Here is a 21,334-nt window from a genome sequence, read left to right as displayed (position 1 = left end):
AAGTTTTATTGGTATAGCTCTTAAGTTTTGTGGCGCCAAATTTGAAACTTTTCAGATGTGAATAGTTCAGTTGGTGATTTTGTTGAGCTATGTAAAAATTTTAAGGAATGTTTGCTCTATTTTGAGACGATTATTACGTATACTATTTGTGAAGAGTTCTGATTAAATTATTTTCATTGAATTCATTGTCAAATTCAAAATATTCTAATGTAGCCATCGCTGTTACTTTTGGCGCTAAATTTGAAGCATATAAGTGTATCTAGTTCATCATTTTGTTGATTTATATAATAATTAGCAACATATTTGTAAGCCAATTTTAGAATAAATTATGTCAGGAGAATTTCATTTAGATTTCATCAAATTTGGCGCCAATTTCAAATAGCCGAAACCAGAATAATTCGAATAAAAGCAAACAACTCAATGATAACTGCCTTAATATTTTATTCGTACTCTATGAAATCAAAAACCCAGAAAATGATTGAATGCAACTAGCACGAACATCAGTTACGGAAGCTCGATCTCTAAAAACTTGCATAAAAACGCGTCGAAAAGAACTTTCACCGTCTGAATCCACGAGGAAATTTTATACTTAAAATAAACTTTGATGGCATCTCGTAGCACTTAAAAACTGATGTTAGATATACTTCAGTTTCTTTTTATATCCTTCGGCGTTATCGAGATATTCCATGCGAAAGAAAAACGCCTCTTCATCCTTGCCGCGCGGCTTTCACCCTCTTAAACCAGTTTTTAAGCCGGTCAACCACGAAAAATAGATTTTTCTTTCGATCGAAACACCCTTTAAATAGATTCATTTTCAACGTCCTTCTTTCTTTATTCCTACAAAATTCACAATTAATGCATCACAAGAAATATCACAACTTAAATATTTATTAGTTCATAACAAGGTTTATCATTTTTTGAAGTTGTTAAAAAATTACATCTGTAATTATTTTCTCATCTCTTCATCTTTGATTACGACTGTAAGTACCAATCTAATAAATAAATTAAATTTAACAAGCTGTATCCATACATAATTAAATACTAATATTTTCGCAATTACAATTCTTGCCAAATTTTTAATGAAACGATTACAAAAAAATAATGTGAATTTTGAAGGCAATAACGGAGATCAATACCCAAGCACCTCATTTTTCCCCGAAATCTATCAGCCATCGGACCCGACTTATCGACACAATGTCAAAAATTTTCCAACCCCGTCCAAAACGTCCTCTTCACCCTTCGAGTTTTATCGGTGACTCGCATCCATCCAATTTCTTTCTCGATTTAACGCGGCCGTGTCATGTAATGGGCTGCCATGGACTGGCTTCTGCCAGATAGGGTGTATATGCGAACACAATGTTCTGGATGTGTTCGATAGCTTCTCGTAGGCTTCGTTTCACGCTGCCGCAAAATGGGTTCTCGATTGAAAATGGCTGTGCACTCCGTATCAAGACCGTACCTGTCAATGTACCGCATCGACTTGTTAGGATCGAAGGTCTACCATAAAATTAAGACCCCCGGGATTATCACCTAGTGTTACGTTACTGCGGTTGTGCAAATCTCCCTATAAATATTCTTATCACATCTGTTATTTTATTTATAAGCTTCATATTTCTTCTCTTGAAATGGACTGGTTTTTAGTGGTGTTATTATATGAATTTTTAAAATGTAATAGTTTTGCACCACATTTTTAACGTCATATTTATGTGACTATTTTATCAAATTAATTTTTGTAGACCAGAAGTATATCATTGAAAAATGTTACTGTTTATGTCAAGACATGTCAATAAATTTGATGAATAAAGGTAATGTTACAGATTTTAATATGATTCATAGGTGGAGAACATTTTGATAATAAAAAAGAAGTTTTCTTAGTTGTTGCATTTAGGTCTAACCTCACTTTTTTGCACTGATTAGTTAGAGGCTTAAGATGACAATATTTATGTATATGTCTGTTTATATGTATGTCTATGTGCATCTACTAACTTAAACTTGTATACTAAACAGTTCTTCTGGTAATAAATACAAAATGTAATATAAACAAAATATCAGAGAACGATTTGATCACATGGGTCAACCCTAACCTCTCAAACCCCTCAGTATGCTAAAACTATTCGAAAATGGTAAAAAGGGTTAGATAAATCAGCACTCGCAAGTAAATTTACAGCATGCAATGATTACAAAGCATGTAGTCCAACAAAGAAGAAGGTTAAACCGTAAACGCGAAATTCTGCTGCTGACTCGTCTGAACCGCATTTCATTTCGTCCGTCTTTGTTCCGGCCGTCTGCGAAATAATCGGAATTGTGCGATGCACACCTCAGAGGAGGTATATTAAGTTGCAGTTTCATTCACAGAGCTCACCTATACGTGCAAACATCCTTTCTTGGAGGATCAGCGAGGTGTGGAGCACGATTAAGAGCAAAATACACGCCCAACGGTCAGAATAATAGAGAACTCGCCACTAGTCTCTCCATTCACGCTTCGTTTCGACATTGTTCGAAGACTATGCCGCTTTCGTTATTTCCCTCACCTAACATGCTTCCAATTTTCGCGTCTTCACAATTGGGCTTGGATAAACGTCCCTTTATATTGCAGGATGACACTGGGCTGCGAAATTACATTTGCATTTCGGGAGATAGTTTGATGATCAAATTTTATGTTGTTACTGATGGAACGTGTAAATTATTTTTTCGTCGTGTTTGGGGTTTTCAAATTTTTGTATTCTTGTTTTTAGCAAATTTAGATGTTTTCTTGGGAGTAGAGGTTAGGGGTAGACACGTAGATGTCAAACTCATCAGTTTTTCAAATTTAATTATTCTTCCATATTTGTACACTTCTATACTTTTGAATCTGGACACCTAGACATTACCAAAGTTGTGAATTTTCAAATTTAGAAATGATCACATTTACCTACTTCTATGTGTACTTTTGGAGATGGACACGTATGCTTCATCAAACTCTTTAGTTTTTCAAATGTAATTATTTTCATATTTGCACATTTCTGTATTTTTAAATCTGGACACCTAGACATTATCATAGTCATAAATTTTCAAATTTAGAAATGATCAAATTTATTTACTTCTATGTGTACTTTTAGAGGTGAACACCTACACACTCTCAAACTCATCAATTTTTTAAATTTAATCATTTTCATATTTGCACAGTTTTATGCTTTTCAACATGGACACCTAGACATGGTCAAACTCATTGATTTTTTAAGTTTAATCATTTTCATATTTACATAGTTTTATGCTTCTAAATATGAACACCCAGACATGATCAAACTCTTAAATTTTTTAAATTTAATCATCTTCATATTTGCATAGTTTTATGCTTTTAAACACGAACACCTAAACATGAATAAACTCTTAAATTTTTTTAATTTAATCATTTTCATATTTGCATAGTTTTATGCTTTTAAACACGAACACCTAAGCATGATTAAACTCTTCAATTTTTTAAATTTAATCATTTTCATATTTGCACAGTTTTATGCTTTTCAACATGGACACCTAGACATGGTCAAACTCATTGATTTTTTAAGTTTAATCATTTTCATATTTACATAGTTTTATGCTTCTAAGTATGAACACCCAGACATGATCAAACTCTTAAATTTTTTAAATTTAATCATCTTCATATTTGCATAGTTTTATGCTTCTAATCATGAACACCTAAGCATGATTAAACTCTTAAATTTTTTAAATTTAATCATTTTCATATTTGCACAGTTTTATGCTTTTAAACATGAACACCTAAACATGAATAAACTCTTCAATTTTTTAAATTTAATCATTTTCATATTTTCACAGTCTTATGCTTTTAATCATGAACACCTAAGTATGATTAAACTCATCAATTTTTTAAATTTAATCACTTTCATATTTGCACAGTTTTATGCTTTTAATCATGAACACCTAAACATGATCAAACTCATCAATTTTTTAAATTTAATCACTTTCATATTTGCACTGTTCTATAGCTTTAAACATGGACATCTAGACATCATAATCATACATCTTCAAATTTAAATGTTCATAACAGAAAATGTTCAAATTAATAAACTAGCAAAAGAAATAACAAAGTGTCGAAACTTTGGAATCTATAAATTTTCTGTATGACAAAAGTTGTTGCCCGGGGCTCCAATAAGTCTGGCTATGTCTCTACCGGAGATTAAGAACGTCGACGCTATTAGTCGCTAGAGTAGTTTGAAGAGAGGAACAGGAACGATCGGCGAAATGAGAGGGAACGTGTGTAAAAGCAAAAAAGATATAAAACTTACCTCGCTACGATGTCCACGAAGGTTGTAATTTGCTCTGAGCGGAAATTCCGTGGCTCTTGTCCTGCAATGGGACGTGGTAAAAGTCACCCCTACCAGGCCACGAGCGTTACCAGTGGCCAGCCATCCTTCCTGGTAGTAATTTGTACGGTCCAGTTTCCAACCCTCGTCCTGTTAAATAAGAGAGAAACGATCTTTATCACCGCTGACACCTTTAATGAAAACTTTAACCTTTGTTTTACAGAAATCCGCAGATAAGCTTGAAACATGTAATTTATCAACGGTAACTTCTTCCTGAAGTATCTTTCACTATATTTGAGTCTCAGAATTTATAAAAATATTGTCATAAAATATTTGCAATTAACGATGAAATTTATTTTATACTCATTCTGTAATTTTGTAGAAATTTTATTTTTTGACCTCTGAAAAATATTGTTACCCTTTTCAACCCCTCTTGTTATTAATTCTAACAAGGTTCTTGTTTTATGCTGTATGTTTTATACTTTGTATGACGCATCGGGTGCGTCAACTTTGCGTCAAAATTTTATGTATTGGAAAAGTGAAATTTTTTTGTGTCTATCAAAATAGTATCTAAAGGACAACATTTTGTCTTATCAGCGTTTGAATAAAAAGAAAAATGAGAAAATAAAATTTGTTCAAAATTGAAAATCTGGAAAATCTTGCAAATTGTCGTTGACTTGTATAGCCAGTGAGAAAAGTATAAAAACACGAGAATCAATTGAGAAAAAATATATAAAAATCAGTTGAGAAAAAAAAATGTAAGAGTCAGTTGAAGAAAAGGAGAATCAATTGAATTGGTAAAACGCACCATGTGCGTCAAGCGTTTTAATTAACGTAAATTGATACTCAACGTACCGAAACGCCATAAAACAATCAGTATTAATATCGAAATGCCATTTTGTAATGAATGTTTTCTCGGTAAATCGAACAACGTGAAGAAAACTATTTGATACGTTTAAATAGTAAATTAATTACTGTTCAGAGATTGAATTGTATCTGCGCATCGTTTTTTAATTAATAAGAGATGTTATTGTCGCGTTCCTGACCGAGCATTATTGCGTCTTTGTCAATATCCATCATCTGTTTACATCATTAGCGAATACTGTTATCGGGCGCGTTATAATATCACCAACAAATTTAATTATACAGCGGCACTTCACTAAATGAACAAGGAATAATGATGTAGCTACGTGATAAAATTACATAACCCGTAATTGCATTTAACGGGGTAGAAAGAAATTTATGAGCACGTGGTATTATACAGATTCGTTTGGCAACGTAATTTATAGCTACTTTAATCATCTTTGGAACTATACTCGTGAAAATGAAACTTTCGTGAGATATTCAGCCTTGAAGAGTTCTTGTGTTACAGCCTTGAGTTGTGATTTTAAAGTTTATTTAGGTTAGTTTTAATATTTTTGAGGTTATGCTTTAGATATTTGTAAGGTTAGGTTTAGATATTTTTCAGGTTATATTTTAGATATTAGTAAGGTTGGGTTTAGATATTTTTGAGGTTATATATTGAATATTTTTAAGGTTAAGTTAGGTTATATGAGGTTATAGTAAGGTTAGGTTATATGTGGTTATAGTAAAGTTAGGTTATATAAGGTTATAGTAAGGTTAGGTTATATATGGCTATAGTAAGGTTAGGTTATATGAGGTTACAGTGAGGTTAGGTTATATAAGGTTATAGTAAGGTTAGATTACATAAGGTTATAGTAAGGTTAGGTATATAGGTATATCACATTTTTAAAATTAGAAGCATCAAATTTCCAAATTTGGAAAAATCAAATTTTCAAAATCAGAAATATCAAATTTTCAAATTCAGAAATTTAATAATTAAGGAAGAAGTGAATTTAAAAATTCAAATCCACAAATCCACAAATCTTCAATTCCTTAAATCCACAAATCCACAAATCTTCAATTCCTCAAATCCATAAATCCATTAACTCTCAAACCCTGAAATTCCCAGATCTTCAAATATTCAAATTTTCATCCGAATTCGCCGTGGTAATTCTGTTTCGAACAAAGTTCATATCCCATCCGTTTGTTTGTACGCTGTTTGAACGTCATTCAAATTGCAAGTATACACGCGACACATATACTCTGTTAAACTTCAGAATTTAGCGAATTTCTGGGTACACGTTCGCTCAGGTTTTGAATGCATAACGCGTCCTTTTAATAAGAATTTGAAAGTCAAATCCCATAACTGGAATGTACCAACGAGTCTTTTCACGCAGCGAGGAAGCATGGTAGCGTTACATTTAATTAAAATTTCGTTCGTTTTTGCAAATGAACCTGTGAAACTGAGAAAAATATACCTTCTGCTCGCGTCCACAATGAAGGAAACACTGTACGTGTGCATAAGTCCAGTTTATATGGAGACGATTCCATGAAGAGAGCAAGCTCGCGATTTTTCTGCATATTTTGCTTTCTCATTTTACTTCTTTCAATATATATACGTATATTATTTATTTTCTTTATATACATGTGTTCTTTAAAATTCTATGTATATAATGTACATATGTTATACATACGTTATGTACATTTTAGGTATATTATACGTATACATGCATTATGTGTATTTTACATATGTTATACATACACATACATTATGTACATTTTACACATATTATATATATACATATGTTATGCACAGTTTACATACATTACGTACATTTCACATATGTTGCACATATGCATACATTACGTACATTTCACATATGTTACACATATGCATACATTACGTACATTTCACATACGTTACACATATGCATACATTACGTACATTTCACATGTATACATATATTTCGTACATATGCATTTCTTTACATACACATGTACATTATAACAAATTAAGAAAGTTTAACAAAAAAACATACTGTATTTAAATCTCTTACATATAAAACCAAACTACACATTATAATTTATTTTTTCTTTATTTTATTTCAAAAAAAAAAAGAAATGATTTTCACTCAGTCAAAAAATCACCAAATTAACAAGTCACTAACAAATCACCAAAACCAAGTTCAATTGGAATTGATTCGTATAAACAATTTCTCACGAACTTAATTCCAGACGCGTGAGGGAAAAGAGGGGAGATACGGGAATTTATCAAACGTGTACTTATCAAGCAAGCACTGTAATTAACATCTAGCATAAAGAACGAACATCTTATTGTTCGAATACTTTAATGTACATTGAAAACGGAGATTTTGCACCCCAGTCGCGAGGGAAGGACAAAGCTCCGTAAAAAATAAAGCGTCGCTTCCGTAAAAACGGATGTTTACGTGGTCCCTGTTAGAAGGGAAACGAGGCATCGAGTTAATTCGCCAGCCTGTCACTTCCTTTTTGTACGATTGAACGTCACGGCGCTGAAAAGAAGGCTGGACCTTTTGTGTCCGTCGTCAGGAAGGAAAAGTTCGAGTGGTTGGTGGCTCAGGGCCGCCATTTAGGGGCGAAACGATCGGGTAGCTGGTTATACAGGAAATAGAAAGTAGAGAAAATTTGCAAGAAATGGGAGAAATACAAGATGGGAATAAAAGAAACACAAGATAGGAATAAAAGAAATACAAGATAAAAATGGAAAATTAGAAGGTAGGGGTGCAAGAAGAAAGACACAGAAAATAATAAAAATAAAACATATATTGTTTAGCTAAAAATTCATAGTGACATATAAACATACATATGACGTATAATACACATGTGATGTATAAATATATTGACACAGACAATAATGTCAATTGATATACAAACATAATTAATAACAAATTACCATAAAAATATCTTCAACTGCAAAGTAGGTGTTTGCCAACAATAAAAATATCAAGTTCAAAGAGTTAACCTTCTTCCCAAAAAAAATGTAATGGTTTGCATAAAAAAAATTGTCACAAAAGATTTACCAGGGCCCTTTTGCAGGGAGGGTCGGCCCTGGTCAAAGGGATCGGATAGCTGACTCGAAATCCGCCTCGAGCTCGCTGCTTATTTTTCTAAGGGTTCCCGTTGGCTGGAGTAATTACGCCTACATATGTATGACAGGTCTGAGGGTGAAACCCTTGTAACATTGAAGCCCGCGCCACCACCTGACGCAGCCACGCTTAAGTGGAAACGTTACGTGCCGACGAATAAGTGTTACCAGCCGTGTTTTGGTAGACTTGCTAGCCATTACACGCGACGGAAAAAAGGGGTTCATGTGGTGAAAAAATTGCAATGGTCAACATGTATATTTAGGAGATTTAGAGATTTCTCGTGGATAATCTGATCAATTATTTAACTTCAACTCTCTTTCGCTGATAGGTTTATTGTGACCCTTCATTAGCCACTTCATTAGAGCCTTCTTGACACTTTTGACAATTTTTCTGGGGATTCGGCCTGTTTTAAAAAAGTTTGATTCTCTAGAAATTCTGTAGAAAATTTGACGTGTACATTTGTGAGGGGTTTTATTGACAAAGAAATTTGTGATAAAAGGCAAAAGTGTGGAATGTTTATTTTAGTGCTTGTAATGGGGTTTTATTGACATAAAAATTTGTAATGAAAAGTAAAAAGGTGGAATGTTTATTTTAGGACTTGTAATGGGATTTTATTGACATAGAAATTTTATAATAAAAGGCAAAAAGTGAAATGTTCACTTTGGTACTTTTTGTGATGGGATTTTATAATATTGACAACCTATGTGTACTTATTGGGAATACTTATAATTACATATCTGATAAATTCCTTATTACAATCCTGATTATTCCATGCTTGATAAATTTCTTATTACTATCTTGATAATTCTATACCTGATAAATTCCTGATCACAATACTGATAATTCCATGTCGGGATAATTCCTGATGGCAATATTGATAATTCCATATCTGGTAAATTTCTGATCACAATCTTGATAATTCCATTTGTGATAAATTTCTGATCACAATCCTAGTTATTCCATACTTGACAAATTTCTGATCACAATCTTAATAATTCCACGCCTGACAAATTCCTGACAACCGTGATAATTCCACGCCTGATAAATTCCTAATAATCCTGATAATTCCACGCCATATAAATTCTTGATAATCCTAATAATTTCACACCTTATAAATTCTTGATAATCCTAATAATTCCACACCTTATAAATTCTTGATAATCCTAATAATTCCACGCCTCATAAATTCTTGATAATCCGAATAATTTCACACCTTATAAATTCTTGATAATCCTAATAATTCCACACCTTATAAATTCTTGATAATCCTAATAATTCCACGCCTCATAAATTCTTGATAATCCTGATAATTCCATGCCTAATAAATTTCTTATCACAATCCTGATAATTCCATGCTTTCTAAATTCTTAATAATCCTAATAATTCCACGCCATATAAATTCTTGATAATCCTAATAATTCCATGCATGATAAATTCCTGGCAATCCTAATAATTCCACGTCTGATGAATTCCTGACAATCCTAATAATTCATATAATCGTCAGTACTGCTAATTGCGACAATAAAAATACCATGAACATTCAACTTTGACAATTAGTTACCTAATACCCAATTAGTACAGATGGAAAAATCCCTCTGAGAGATTAAAAGAAGACATAAATATAATTGATAAAAAGAAAATAGCGACACGGTTCAGGTATGTAAAAAGAAGAATGGCAGAGATTAAAATGTTAATGCGAGGGGTATCACTTTATCGGAGAATGTAAAGAACCGAGATAAAATTTCAGCTCGAGAGATTAAAACGATACGAATATGAGACACGAAGAAAATTATAGTTATTATCATAATTTATAGTTGAGAAACTGGTTTTTGATGGAAAGACGATGTAACGATATTTATACAATGTTACCTTTTCTAATATTGAAATAGCCGAATACAAATTTGCGAGGTCCACAGAGGCTATCGCCATTTCCCTGATCGATCGTGGGAACGATTAGCCTCATTTCTATTTGAAGAAAGGGCCTGGCTGCGAAAGACGATATTATGGAATATTGAATGGGGCCTAATGGAAATCGAGCGGGAAATTTAATGCCACGAATGTGTGAGTGACATTGCCGATCCCTGGTGACCGTTCGATTGTTTCGAATGAAAGAGAAATTATTTTTACGATAATGTGTTTCGTACGAAAGGAATTATTTTTATTGCTTCTGACAAATTATTTGTTTGAAAAGTTAATTGCCAAGTTATACATTATCTACTTAATTTAATTATGTTCATTTAATTTTATTAATTTAACAGGAAATGTTGAAATATAATTTTTGTTAGTATCAAGTATTATAGATGTAAATATAGAAAATTTGCAATTATTATTTTTGTAACAATCAAATTATATTTTTGTTAAGGAATCTTGTTAATAATTTTGTCAAATCAGTAATAAATAAAAATTTACCCTTTCTGCTTCATTTATTTTTTGAAAATAATCTTTTTAAGAATATTGATATATTTGAACACCTTTAATTTTATTTTAAATTAAACAAAATTTTGTACCAAAAATCTGCATTACAAAATGTATATTACTGATTACTTTCAGAAATGAATGACTAACAGAAATTATTGAAATCACGCTAACATAAAAAAGTATTTCTTCACTGATAACGAGGACAGTCCTTATTAACACTTTTAACTTGTCACTTAAATTTTCCTGAAACCAAGGGAAAAGGTTGCTCGCAAATGAAATTAGAGAACTAAATATTCATTATAACGTATCGTAGCAGACACGGTTATTTCCATTATGGCTGTTAACGCGTTAATTATTTCATGAGACCTTAATTCTGTGTTAATTATTTTATGATAGTCTCTCCTTATTTTATTAGAGCCAGTATTTAAGGTTAATATCCTCGGAATCATCGAAGCTTAACTACGTTCGTTACCCACATCACACATACACTTCTATTCAAAAGTTTTGGATAAAACAAATTTTGTTTACTAAAACTTTGGCTGTCACATTTTTATTCTCTACTTATAAAATTTTTTCGTGCTGAAATCACTGGAAATCTTTGCAGTTAATAATTTTATTCTTAATTTTGAAAATTATGTTTTATAACCTTCAAGTTTTTTTAATTTTACTTTCAACGTGATTTATGTAATTATGTTTTAATTACACATATGTTTTAATATAATTACACACATGTTTTAATATAATAAAATGAAACAAAATATTTTAATAAAAATAAATATTACATAAAATAAAATATTTTATTAAAATAAAACATGTTTTACTATTAACAAAATTACGTAACTTTATTTATCATTTATTAAACTTAGCAAAAGTACAATTTAAGGAGTTGCAAAAAGAAACCGAAATCTTAAAAAACCCCAAAATGTCCAAATTTCAAACTTGAAAAATTCCAAATGCCAATGTCCCACGATTAAAAAATCCCAAAATTCTCAAAATTTCCGAAATTCCCAAAATTCCCAAATCCCAAAATTCCAAACATTCACAAATCCCAAAATTCCCAAACTCCCAAATTCCCAAATTCCCAAACTCCCAAATTCCCAAATTCCCAAATTCCCAAATTCCCAAATTCCCCAATTCCAAAATTCCAAAATTCCAAAATTCCAAAATTCCAAAATTCCAAAATTCCAAAATTCCCAAATCCCAAAATTCCCAAATCCCAAAATTCCCAAAATTCCCAAATCCCAAAATTCCCAAATCCCAAAATTCCCAAATCCCAAAATTCCCAAATCCCAAAATTCCCAAATCCCAAAATTCCCAAATCCCAAAATTCCCAAAATTCCCAAATCCGAAAATTCCCAAAATTCCCCAAATTTCCCAAATTCCTCAAATGTGTTCCCCAAATTCCCAAATCCCAAAATTCCAAACCTAAAACCTTCAAAACCCACAAAATTTCCAAGACCTCAAATTTCCAAACTGAAACCCTCCCCAAATTCTATTTACTCTTACAACCCCTTCACACGCAATCAAAGTTCCACTATTTGCACATCCGCAGTAATTAATTCCCTCGATTCGTGCATAAAAATATTATGCAAAGGTCCACTTAATTTTCGTTGTCAGAAGAAAGTTATTTTCACTACGATATGAAGAATTTGTTTGATGTAAAACTTTTAACCGCTTCCCTTATTTATAACATACATGCACGATTATTAAAATTCTCGATTATTAATGTATAGCACACAGGGTAACCGAATAAAGACGACGAATAGCGAATAATGAGAGCAGCTATATAAATTATGAATTCACCACGGTGCTCGGTGTACAACAGGCACAATCAAACGTCGTTTATTAAGCCCGTTCCTCGATTTTATTGAAAACAAGTGTTCTTATTTTGCCTACACGATAGAAGCATACACGTACACGTGTTTACATACATATACGGGTCTAAATCCTTGATAATTCAACGTATGGATAATAAAAATATGACCTCGTCATAGATGTGTCTTTGTATGTATTAATTCTTGATATGTCCTTAACCAGCAGTATGAAAAATTAATGAAAAATGAATGTGGAAACGAGTTCAAGCTTCTGTTCGAACTGGAAGGTGTACCTGTTGTGCATGAATCAGTTGTTTTATGATAGTTTATTCTGAAAATAAGGGCGAGCTAACGTATAAAAATACGTACTAACCTCTTTGTTATTGTTCTTGAGTGAATAGAAGTGGAATATTAAAATAAAGTACAATAGTAGAATAGTATTGTTATAGAAATAGAATTGACAATAAATTAATGAAGTTATAATGTAGAAAACTAGTAATGCAGTAAAATAGTGGAATAATTAAATAGAAAAATAGTTAAATGGTACAATAAAATTAATGATATGGTGAAATAATGAAATAATGGCATACTAAAATAGTTACCAATAGTATTGGTAAAATGGCAGATCAATAAAACAGTAAAATAGCAGAGCAATAAAATAGTATAATAAAACTAGTGGAATACTGCAACAATAAAATTGCGGAATTATAAAATAATGAAACAGTAGAATAAATAAAATAGCAGTATAGAAACATATTAAAATGGTAAAATGGTAAATCAACAAAATAGTAAAATGTTAAAACAGTAAAATATAATAAAATAACTGGAATAGTACAATAATAAAATGGTGAAATAATAATGCAATAAAAAAGTAGGATAACAAAATGACAGTACAACAAAGCAATAAAATAATAAAATAACAGATCAACAGAAGAGTAAAATGGCAAAACAGTAAAACATTATAATAAAATTACTGGAACAGTACAATAATAAAATTGAGGGAGTAATAAAATAGTAAAACACTAAAATAATAAAATAAAAGTATAGCAAAGCAGTAAAATAGTAAAATGGTGGATCAGCAAAATAGTAAAATGGCAGATCAGTAAAATATAATAATAAAATTAAAGGAATAATAAAATAATAAAATGGTGGAAGATCAAAGCATCAAATTAGTAAAACAGCTATCCAATAAAATATTACAATAAAATCAGTGAACTAATACAATAATATTTCGCAAAATACTAAAACATACCACAATAATAAAATAATAATACAACAAATTAATACAATATCAAAATATTGTCATAAAAATAACCCCTGTACTAAATCAATACATACATATTGTATGTATGCACAATTTCCCAAATTCATTCTTAAATTCTTAATTTTCCATCCTCTCAAATTATCAAATCATCACATTCTTAAATTCTTAATTTTCCACCCTCCCAAATTAACAAATCATCACATTCTTAAATTCTTAATTTTCCACCCTCCCAAATTATCAAATCATCACATTCTTAAATTCTTTATTTTCCACCCTCACAAATTCTCAAATCATCACATTTCTAAATTTATAATTTCCCACTTTCACAAATTCTCAAATCATCACATTTCTAAATTCTTAATTTTCCACCCTCCCAAATTCTCAAATCATCACATTCCCAAATTCTTAATTTTCCACCCTCTCAAATTTCAAACTATCACATTCTGAAATTTATAAGTTTCCACCCTCTCAAATTCTCAAATCATCACATTCGTAAATCATAATTTTCCACCCTCCTAAATTCTCAAATCATTACATCCCCAAATTCTTAATTTTCCACCCTCTCAAATTCTCAAATCAGCACATTCTTAAATTCTTAATTTTCCATTCTCCCAAATTCTCAAACCACCACATTTCTAAATTTCCAATTTTTCCAGCCTCCCAAATTCTCAAATCATCACATTCCTAAATAAGTCATGAAATTTTTAACAGTACTCGAAATTATTAATATAATTTCACCGATGATCAATGCGATATCGTTATTTCCATTTCTCAATTAATTAACCGAACGAGAAGCGTGGGCGAGCGTGTTGATCAACGTTTAAAGCAATAACAATGTTAAATTAATCATCAGAAAGCATAGGTTGAGCTAATAAGTTACCAAACGCATAATTTACATTTAAATTATTCATACGTGTACACAAGAATGCGGTCAATTTCCATACCTGTAATTTTCATAACGTATTCCACTTACGTTTCGCAATCAACGGTTAAACTAATGGTAAAAACACAGTAAGAACGAAGTTAAATTAATAGAACCCCGAATTTGTTGTAACTTTTTTTTTGATCAAGACAACTTAACAGTGGCTGTATCAGGGGTGCTTAAAACACGTAACCCAGCTACATGTCACTCATAGCACTTCACAACCCTAACTCCGATGTCGATGGGTGTGAAAATCGATCGTCCGGAGTGTTCTCTTTGTGTGCTGCGCGTGTATGTGTTTCGAACGAGTGTGTGAAATGTTCGCTGAACTGAATTCATAGAAAAATTTGTTTCCCTCCAGGCTCAGTTATTTTATAATTACGGGTTATTTAAGGACATTTAACATTCGTGAAATTGGGAAATTGGGCAGGTGGAAGAGCACTGGAAAATTGGAAAATGAGAAAGCTTCGTATTTAGAAGATTAAACAATTAGACGATTAACAGTTGTAATACAATTAGTATTACAAAATTAACTAATTGGAAAAATAGAAAATTAGACAATTAGAAAAATGAAAGATCAAGAAGATAGGAAGATAAGAACTTAGAAAATTAGGGAGCCAGAGAATTAGTAAATTACGAAGTTAGAAAAACGATAGATTATGAGTTAGAAAACTGGGAGATTAGAAAATTGGGAAACTAGAAAAATAGAAAACAAGAAAACCAGAAAACTAAAAAATTAGAAATGTAATAGACTAAATTAGAAAAAAAGAAAATTAGCAAATTAGCAAGTTACGAAATTAAAAAAGGAAAAAAGTCGAAAATTGGAAAATTAGAAGATGAGATATCAAGAAGTTAGAAAATTAGAAAATTAGGAAACCACAAAACTAGAAAGTTAAAGAAATATAAGATCAAGAAATTAAAAGACTGGAAAAGTAGAAAACTAGGAAATTAGAAAACTAGGAAATTGGGAATTTGGGAATTTGGGAAATTGGGAAATTGGGTAATTGGGAAATTAGGAAATTGGGAAACTGGAAAAATTGGGATATTAACAAATTGGGAAATTAGGAAATTAGGTAATTGGGAAATTAGAAAACTGGGAAATTAGGAAATTGAGAAATTAGGAAATTGGGAAATTGGGAAATGAGGGAGTTAGGAAATTAGGAAAGTGGAGAATGAGGGAATTGGGAAATTGGGAAATTGGGAAAGTGGGAAACTAGGAAATTGGAAAATTAGGAAATTAGGGAACTAAAAAACTAGAAAACTAAAGAATTAGAAAATTAGAAAACTAGAAAACTAGAAAACTAGAAAACTAGAAAACTAGAAAACTAGAAAACTAGCAAACCAGAAAACTAGAAAACTAGAAAACTAGAAAACTAGAAAACTAGAAAACTAGCAAACCAGAAAACTAGAAAACCAGAAAACTAGAAAACTAGAAAACTAGAAAACTAGAAAACTAGAAAACTAGAAAACTAGAAAACTAGAAAACTAGAAAACTAGAAAAGTAGCAAACCAGAAAACTAGAAAACTAGAAAACTAGAAAACTAGAAAACTAGAAAACTAGAAAACTAGCAAACCAGAAAACTAGAAAACTAGAAAACTAGAAAACTAGAAAACTAGAAAACTAGAAAACTAGAAAATTAGAAAACTAGAAAACTAGAAAACCTAGGGACCGAACACTGCATGCTAAAAGCTTAAAAATATTAAAAAACCACAAAAAATACAAACATAAAAACTGACTCCCATACTCCAAACAGTTCCTACAACACCTAAAATTTCAGAAGACATCTTTTAAACCATAAAATCATCCTCAATGTAAAAATTCTACGATCACTGATATGAATAATAAAATTGTAAAACATTGCGAAACATCCTAGTTAAACAAAATTTCCTTCCACTCGAACTGCATCCTTAATGGCTGGTATCCTTCCCACCGATTGATTGCACCCTTCAACCCCAATTTATTCTGTCTACTTCGTATATATTGACTCTTACTCGGGAACAATAAGTTGACTCAGCAATTAACTGTAAGCTTTCGACGCTAAGATCGCGTGACACGAACAAAGAAATTTTTTTTAACCTTTTACGTGTTATCAGATGGAAAGCCTGTGTATATAGCGCTCTAGTGCCGCGATAAAATACTGATGATTTTTACAAATGTCAAAAATCTGTTCGTATGTATATTTGTATTTTTAGACTGATGAATACTAGATAACGTACAATGCAGACGTTTTTGTGGAGGGATTTAGCTCGAATGACTGTGAACTTCTTTTTGTTTCGTCGAAAAGTTGACGCGCGATGAAATCTTTCTCTTTTGTATTCGACAGAAATTTTGGTGCGCTGGAAATTTGATGGTTCTCGTTTTTTTCGGTGAGTTAAAAGATCGCTGTGTTTTAAAACTCGCTTCATGTAGGTGACGAATTTTTAACTTTATACAAAAGCTTTTTAGATTTTTAGATTGATAGATTGATTGATTGATAGATTGTTAAATTGTTAGATTGTTAGATTGTTAGATTGTTAGATTGTTAGATTGTTAGATTGTTAGACTGTTAGACTGTTAGATTGTTAGATTGTTAGATTGTTAGACTGTTAGATTGTTAGATTGTTAGATTGTTAGATTGTTAGATTGTTAGATTGTTAGATTGTTAGATTGTTAAGTTGTTAGGTTGTTAGATTGTTAGGTTGTTAGATTGTTAGACTGTTAGATTGTTAGATTGTTAGATTGTTAGATTGTTAGATTGTTAGATTGTTAGATTGTTAGATTGTTAGATTGTTAGATTGTTAGATTGTTAGATTGTTAGATTTTTTAGATTGTTAAATTTTTATATTTCTTGACTATTGGGTTAGGTTAGACTAGATTGTTAGGTTGGGTTAGGCTATTAGGTTAGATTGTTAGATTGGATTAGGCAGTTAAGTTAGGTTGTTAGGTTGGGTTAGCTGTTAAGTTAGGTTGTTAGGCTGAGTTAGGCTGCTAAGTTAGGTTGCTAGTTTGAATGAGGCTGTTAGGTTAGGTTGTTAGGTTGGGTTAGGCTATTAGGTTAGGTTGTTAGATTGTTAAATTTGTTAGATTGTTAGATTGTAAAATGTTTGAAAATGTTAAATTCTTCATGGACATTGAAAATCACAGCAGTGAGACTCGACCAATTCCAATATTTCACCCGATTCACAATCGACGAAGAGCAAACATTAAAAATAAAAGCTAGCAATTACATCCCGTGCAAATACTATCCGTCAGTATCATAATTGACTGGGACAATTCTGGTTCATCCCTCGTAACGTTCTCCAAGCGCAGCAATAAGCAGTCAATTATTCAACGAACGTAATTACAGCGTCGATAATTATTAAACTCCAATAATGTCCTTGCGCAGCACTTTCCACGGCTGGCTCCTCTCTTTTGCCGGCATAACTACGAATAAAACGATATCCCCTATTTCGCAGAAGCATGCTCGAATCAAGTTGTACGGTTTCACGTAGTTCAACGACACTTTTCTACCTGGCCAGGAAACTTGTCTGTCTACAACGAACTCGCAGCCATATCGGATATTCGATATCCTTTTAATGGACAGGATAAACTGCAGTCGCGTAAATCGTCCTGATACTTTGCAGAGTATCCCGTTACGGGTTCCAGACGTGCGTGTGTAGCCCGTTTTTCGCGCGTACAGATGTTACCTTATTCTCTTTGAGACGAATCGAGTTTTCGAGCTACCATTTTGTGACTCCGCGACGAGTTGTACGCTCGACGCAGTGGAAATACGCGTATGTGGTCAGACGCGTGATCGAGACTCGTGCGCGTAAATAATTTGGGTGACAGGCTTCAATCGGTGGACTTTTCGATTGGAAACGAAATCGGTCGAACATTTCTAGATTTCTAGCATCAACAAATTTTTAGAACTTCAAATGTGATGTGCGATAAATATCATTGCAATCAAATTTCTGTACTACTACCCGACTAACTTGTGGATTTGTTTATGTGTAGAATTCAAGAAAGGTAGAATTGTGGAATTGCATAGTTGTAAAATTGTAGAATTGTGGAATTGTAAAATTGTAGAATTGTGGAATTGTAAAATTGTAGAATTGTGGAATTGTAAAATTGTAGAATTGTGGAATTATAAAATTGTAGAATTGTAAAGTTGTAGAATTGTACAATTGCGGAGTGGTACAATGTTAAAATTGTAGAACTGTGGAATTGCAGAATTGTGCAAATGAAAAATTGTAGAATTGTGGAACTGTAGAATGGCACAATTCTGGAATTGTAGCAGTACGGAATTATGGCATTGTAGAATTGTACAAATGTGGAACTGTACAAACGTAGAAATCTGGAATTGTGGAATTGTGGAATTGCGGAATTGCGAAATAGTGAAATAGTAAAAGAATGAAATAGCAAAATAGTGAAATAGTGAAATAGTGAAATAGTAAAATAATGAAATAGCGAAATAGTGAAATAGTGAAATAGTGAAATAGTGAAATAGTGAAATAGTGAAATAGTGAAATAGTGGAATTGCGGAATAGTGAAATTGTGGAATTGTGGAAACGTGGAATTGTACGAATGTGTGATTGTGGAATTGCGGAATTGAGCAACTGTGGAATTGCGAAATTGTGGAATTGTGAAAGTGTGGAATTTTGGAGGTGTGGCATTCTGAAATTGTGAAATTGTGAAATTATAGAATCGTGGAATTATGGAATTATGGAGTTATGGAATTACTAAATTTTAGAAATGTAGTATTGCCAAATTTTCCAATATTAAAATATTCAGATTTAAAAATCTTAAAATCTTCAGATCTTCACATTTCTATCTTCTTAACTACTATACCCAGAATTGAACAAAACATTCAAAGCAATAAGCAACCCCAAAATAACACCATAAAATTATTATTTTGCAACATAATTCTTCAGAAGCAACATAAACCACGATAATAAATTTTATTGCAGTGTTCTCATGTTTTTCTCAAAGTTATTTCGAATTCACGTATCCTGAACTTTATCGCGTAATATAAAGGTATCAAGAGATCTGACACAATAAACGTCAGAAATAAAAAATTCATTGTATCATGGAGGCCATTGTTATACAACTGTTGTATTATACTCATAAATAACAGGACGCTAAATATAGGCTATACTAATGGAAACCTGTACCGGAGAATTAATCGAATGCTTCAGTATTCATTTTCTCTCGAAACTTAATACTTGTCGCGGGCTTTCTTCTCGTTAAAGCGTTCATCATGGCCGCAACACAGCCAACAGGAAACGTATTACAGTTTTATTCCCGATAAAATTAACGAAGCAATCTTGGTCGATTCTATTGCAAGCGTAATCCTGTTCGTCGTTTCATTTACGATCTAGTCGATAGTTATTAAATGTTTCGTGAACTCGATCTTCATTATAACTTAAGTAATTAAATATTACACATTTTTTGGTATGTAAACTGTGCTGATGTTCGTTGCTAATAGAAACAGAGTTTGCTGTTAATAAAAGTAGAGACATTTTTTGTTATTAACGAAGGATGTTTTTTGCTGTTAATAAAAGTGAAGACACTTTTTGTTCTTAATAAAAGCAGAGACATTTTTTGTTGCCAACAGTAGAAATATTTTCTGTTGCTAATAGAAGCAGATTTTTTGTTATTAAGAAAAGTAGAGATATTTTTTGTTAACAATGAAAGTAATGTGTGTTAACAATAATCTTAAATGTAATATTATGATATTGTTACAACACAAAAAATATTTATTGAACACCAATACAAAATCAATCATATACATTAAATATTTTTAACAGAACAGACATTTTTAATATAATTGCTCAATAAAAGATAATAATCAATACAATAAAATATGTCATTAATGCTGTAATATAATCAGTATTTACAAACATTAATACACAGCAAAATGTCCGTGAAAAAAATGGCGCAGTCATATCCGCAGCCTTCCCTACAAAACCCAACCTAACCTACAAAGTTCGATTTTTTCAAAACGAAAGCTTCGAAAAAGGTGAAAAAAATGGTACGGCAAATTCCATTCGTGCTTTTACGAAGCAAAATAACCTCTCCCGTTACACGATTTCCAATCCAGCCAGTAATTACGCCGGGTTGCTTTTATCTTTTGAAAAGCGAACTTCACAAAAGAAAAGTGGCCGGCGTGTTTCAACAGTTTCACGATTTTTTGCAATTCTTCGCTAACAATCTCGCCTTGTCGAGCGTGTAAAATCGCTCGCATAAGATTGTAACCATAAAATGGAAGCCGTACCCGGCAGAAAAAGTAGCTGCTCGAACAAAGAGCCGCAATGGCTTAACCCGGAGAACAATAGAGCCGTTTGTCTTGATGGATTCTCGAAAGGAATCGGATCGCCAAACTTTCGATAACGCTAAGAAACCACGTTTCTTTTAATATTTCTACCAACAAACAAATTTCAAAATCCAAGTCTTTAAAAATTAATACAATATTTCATATTTATTTCTAACTTAATATTTTATATTTATTACTACCTTACGAAAGGAATATTATGTAACTACTATAACGTCACATGTAACTACATTAATAAAATTTTATAAAATTTGAAGACTCTTTTCTTCCCACCACTGCAAAAAACGAGCGCAATTATAACTTCCATCCTACGACTAAAAATATTTCACTTATTTCGATGAAATTCGTAATAATATC

The 21,334-nt window shown here is 31.8% G+C and overlaps 1 protein-coding gene and 1 long non-coding RNA gene across 2 annotated transcripts in view; one reads left to right on the top strand and one right to left on the bottom strand.

Annotated features, from left to right (window-relative positions):
* Positions 1–21,334, bottom strand: part of Tusp (WD40 superfamily protein Tusp) — a 91,132-nt gene that overhangs the window by 52,473 nt on the left and 17,325 nt on the right. The window contains exon 2 of the mRNA XM_003706679.3: positions 4,284–4,451. Coding sequence (XP_003706727.1) covers positions 4,284–4,451 — 168 coding nt within the window. The remainder of the gene's footprint in view (positions 1–4,283; positions 4,452–21,334) is intronic.
* Positions 1–21,334, top strand: part of LOC143265708 (uncharacterized) — a 78,096-nt gene that overhangs the window by 54,616 nt on the left and 2,146 nt on the right. The window lies entirely within an intron of this gene.

This window comes from Megachile rotundata, chromosome 13, assembly GCF_050947335.1.
Source record: "Megachile rotundata isolate GNS110a chromosome 13, iyMegRotu1, whole genome shotgun sequence".
Taxonomy (NCBI): Eukaryota; Metazoa; Arthropoda; class Insecta; order Hymenoptera; family Megachilidae; genus Megachile; species Megachile rotundata.
This window is presented reverse-complemented; position numbering and strand designations above follow the sequence as displayed.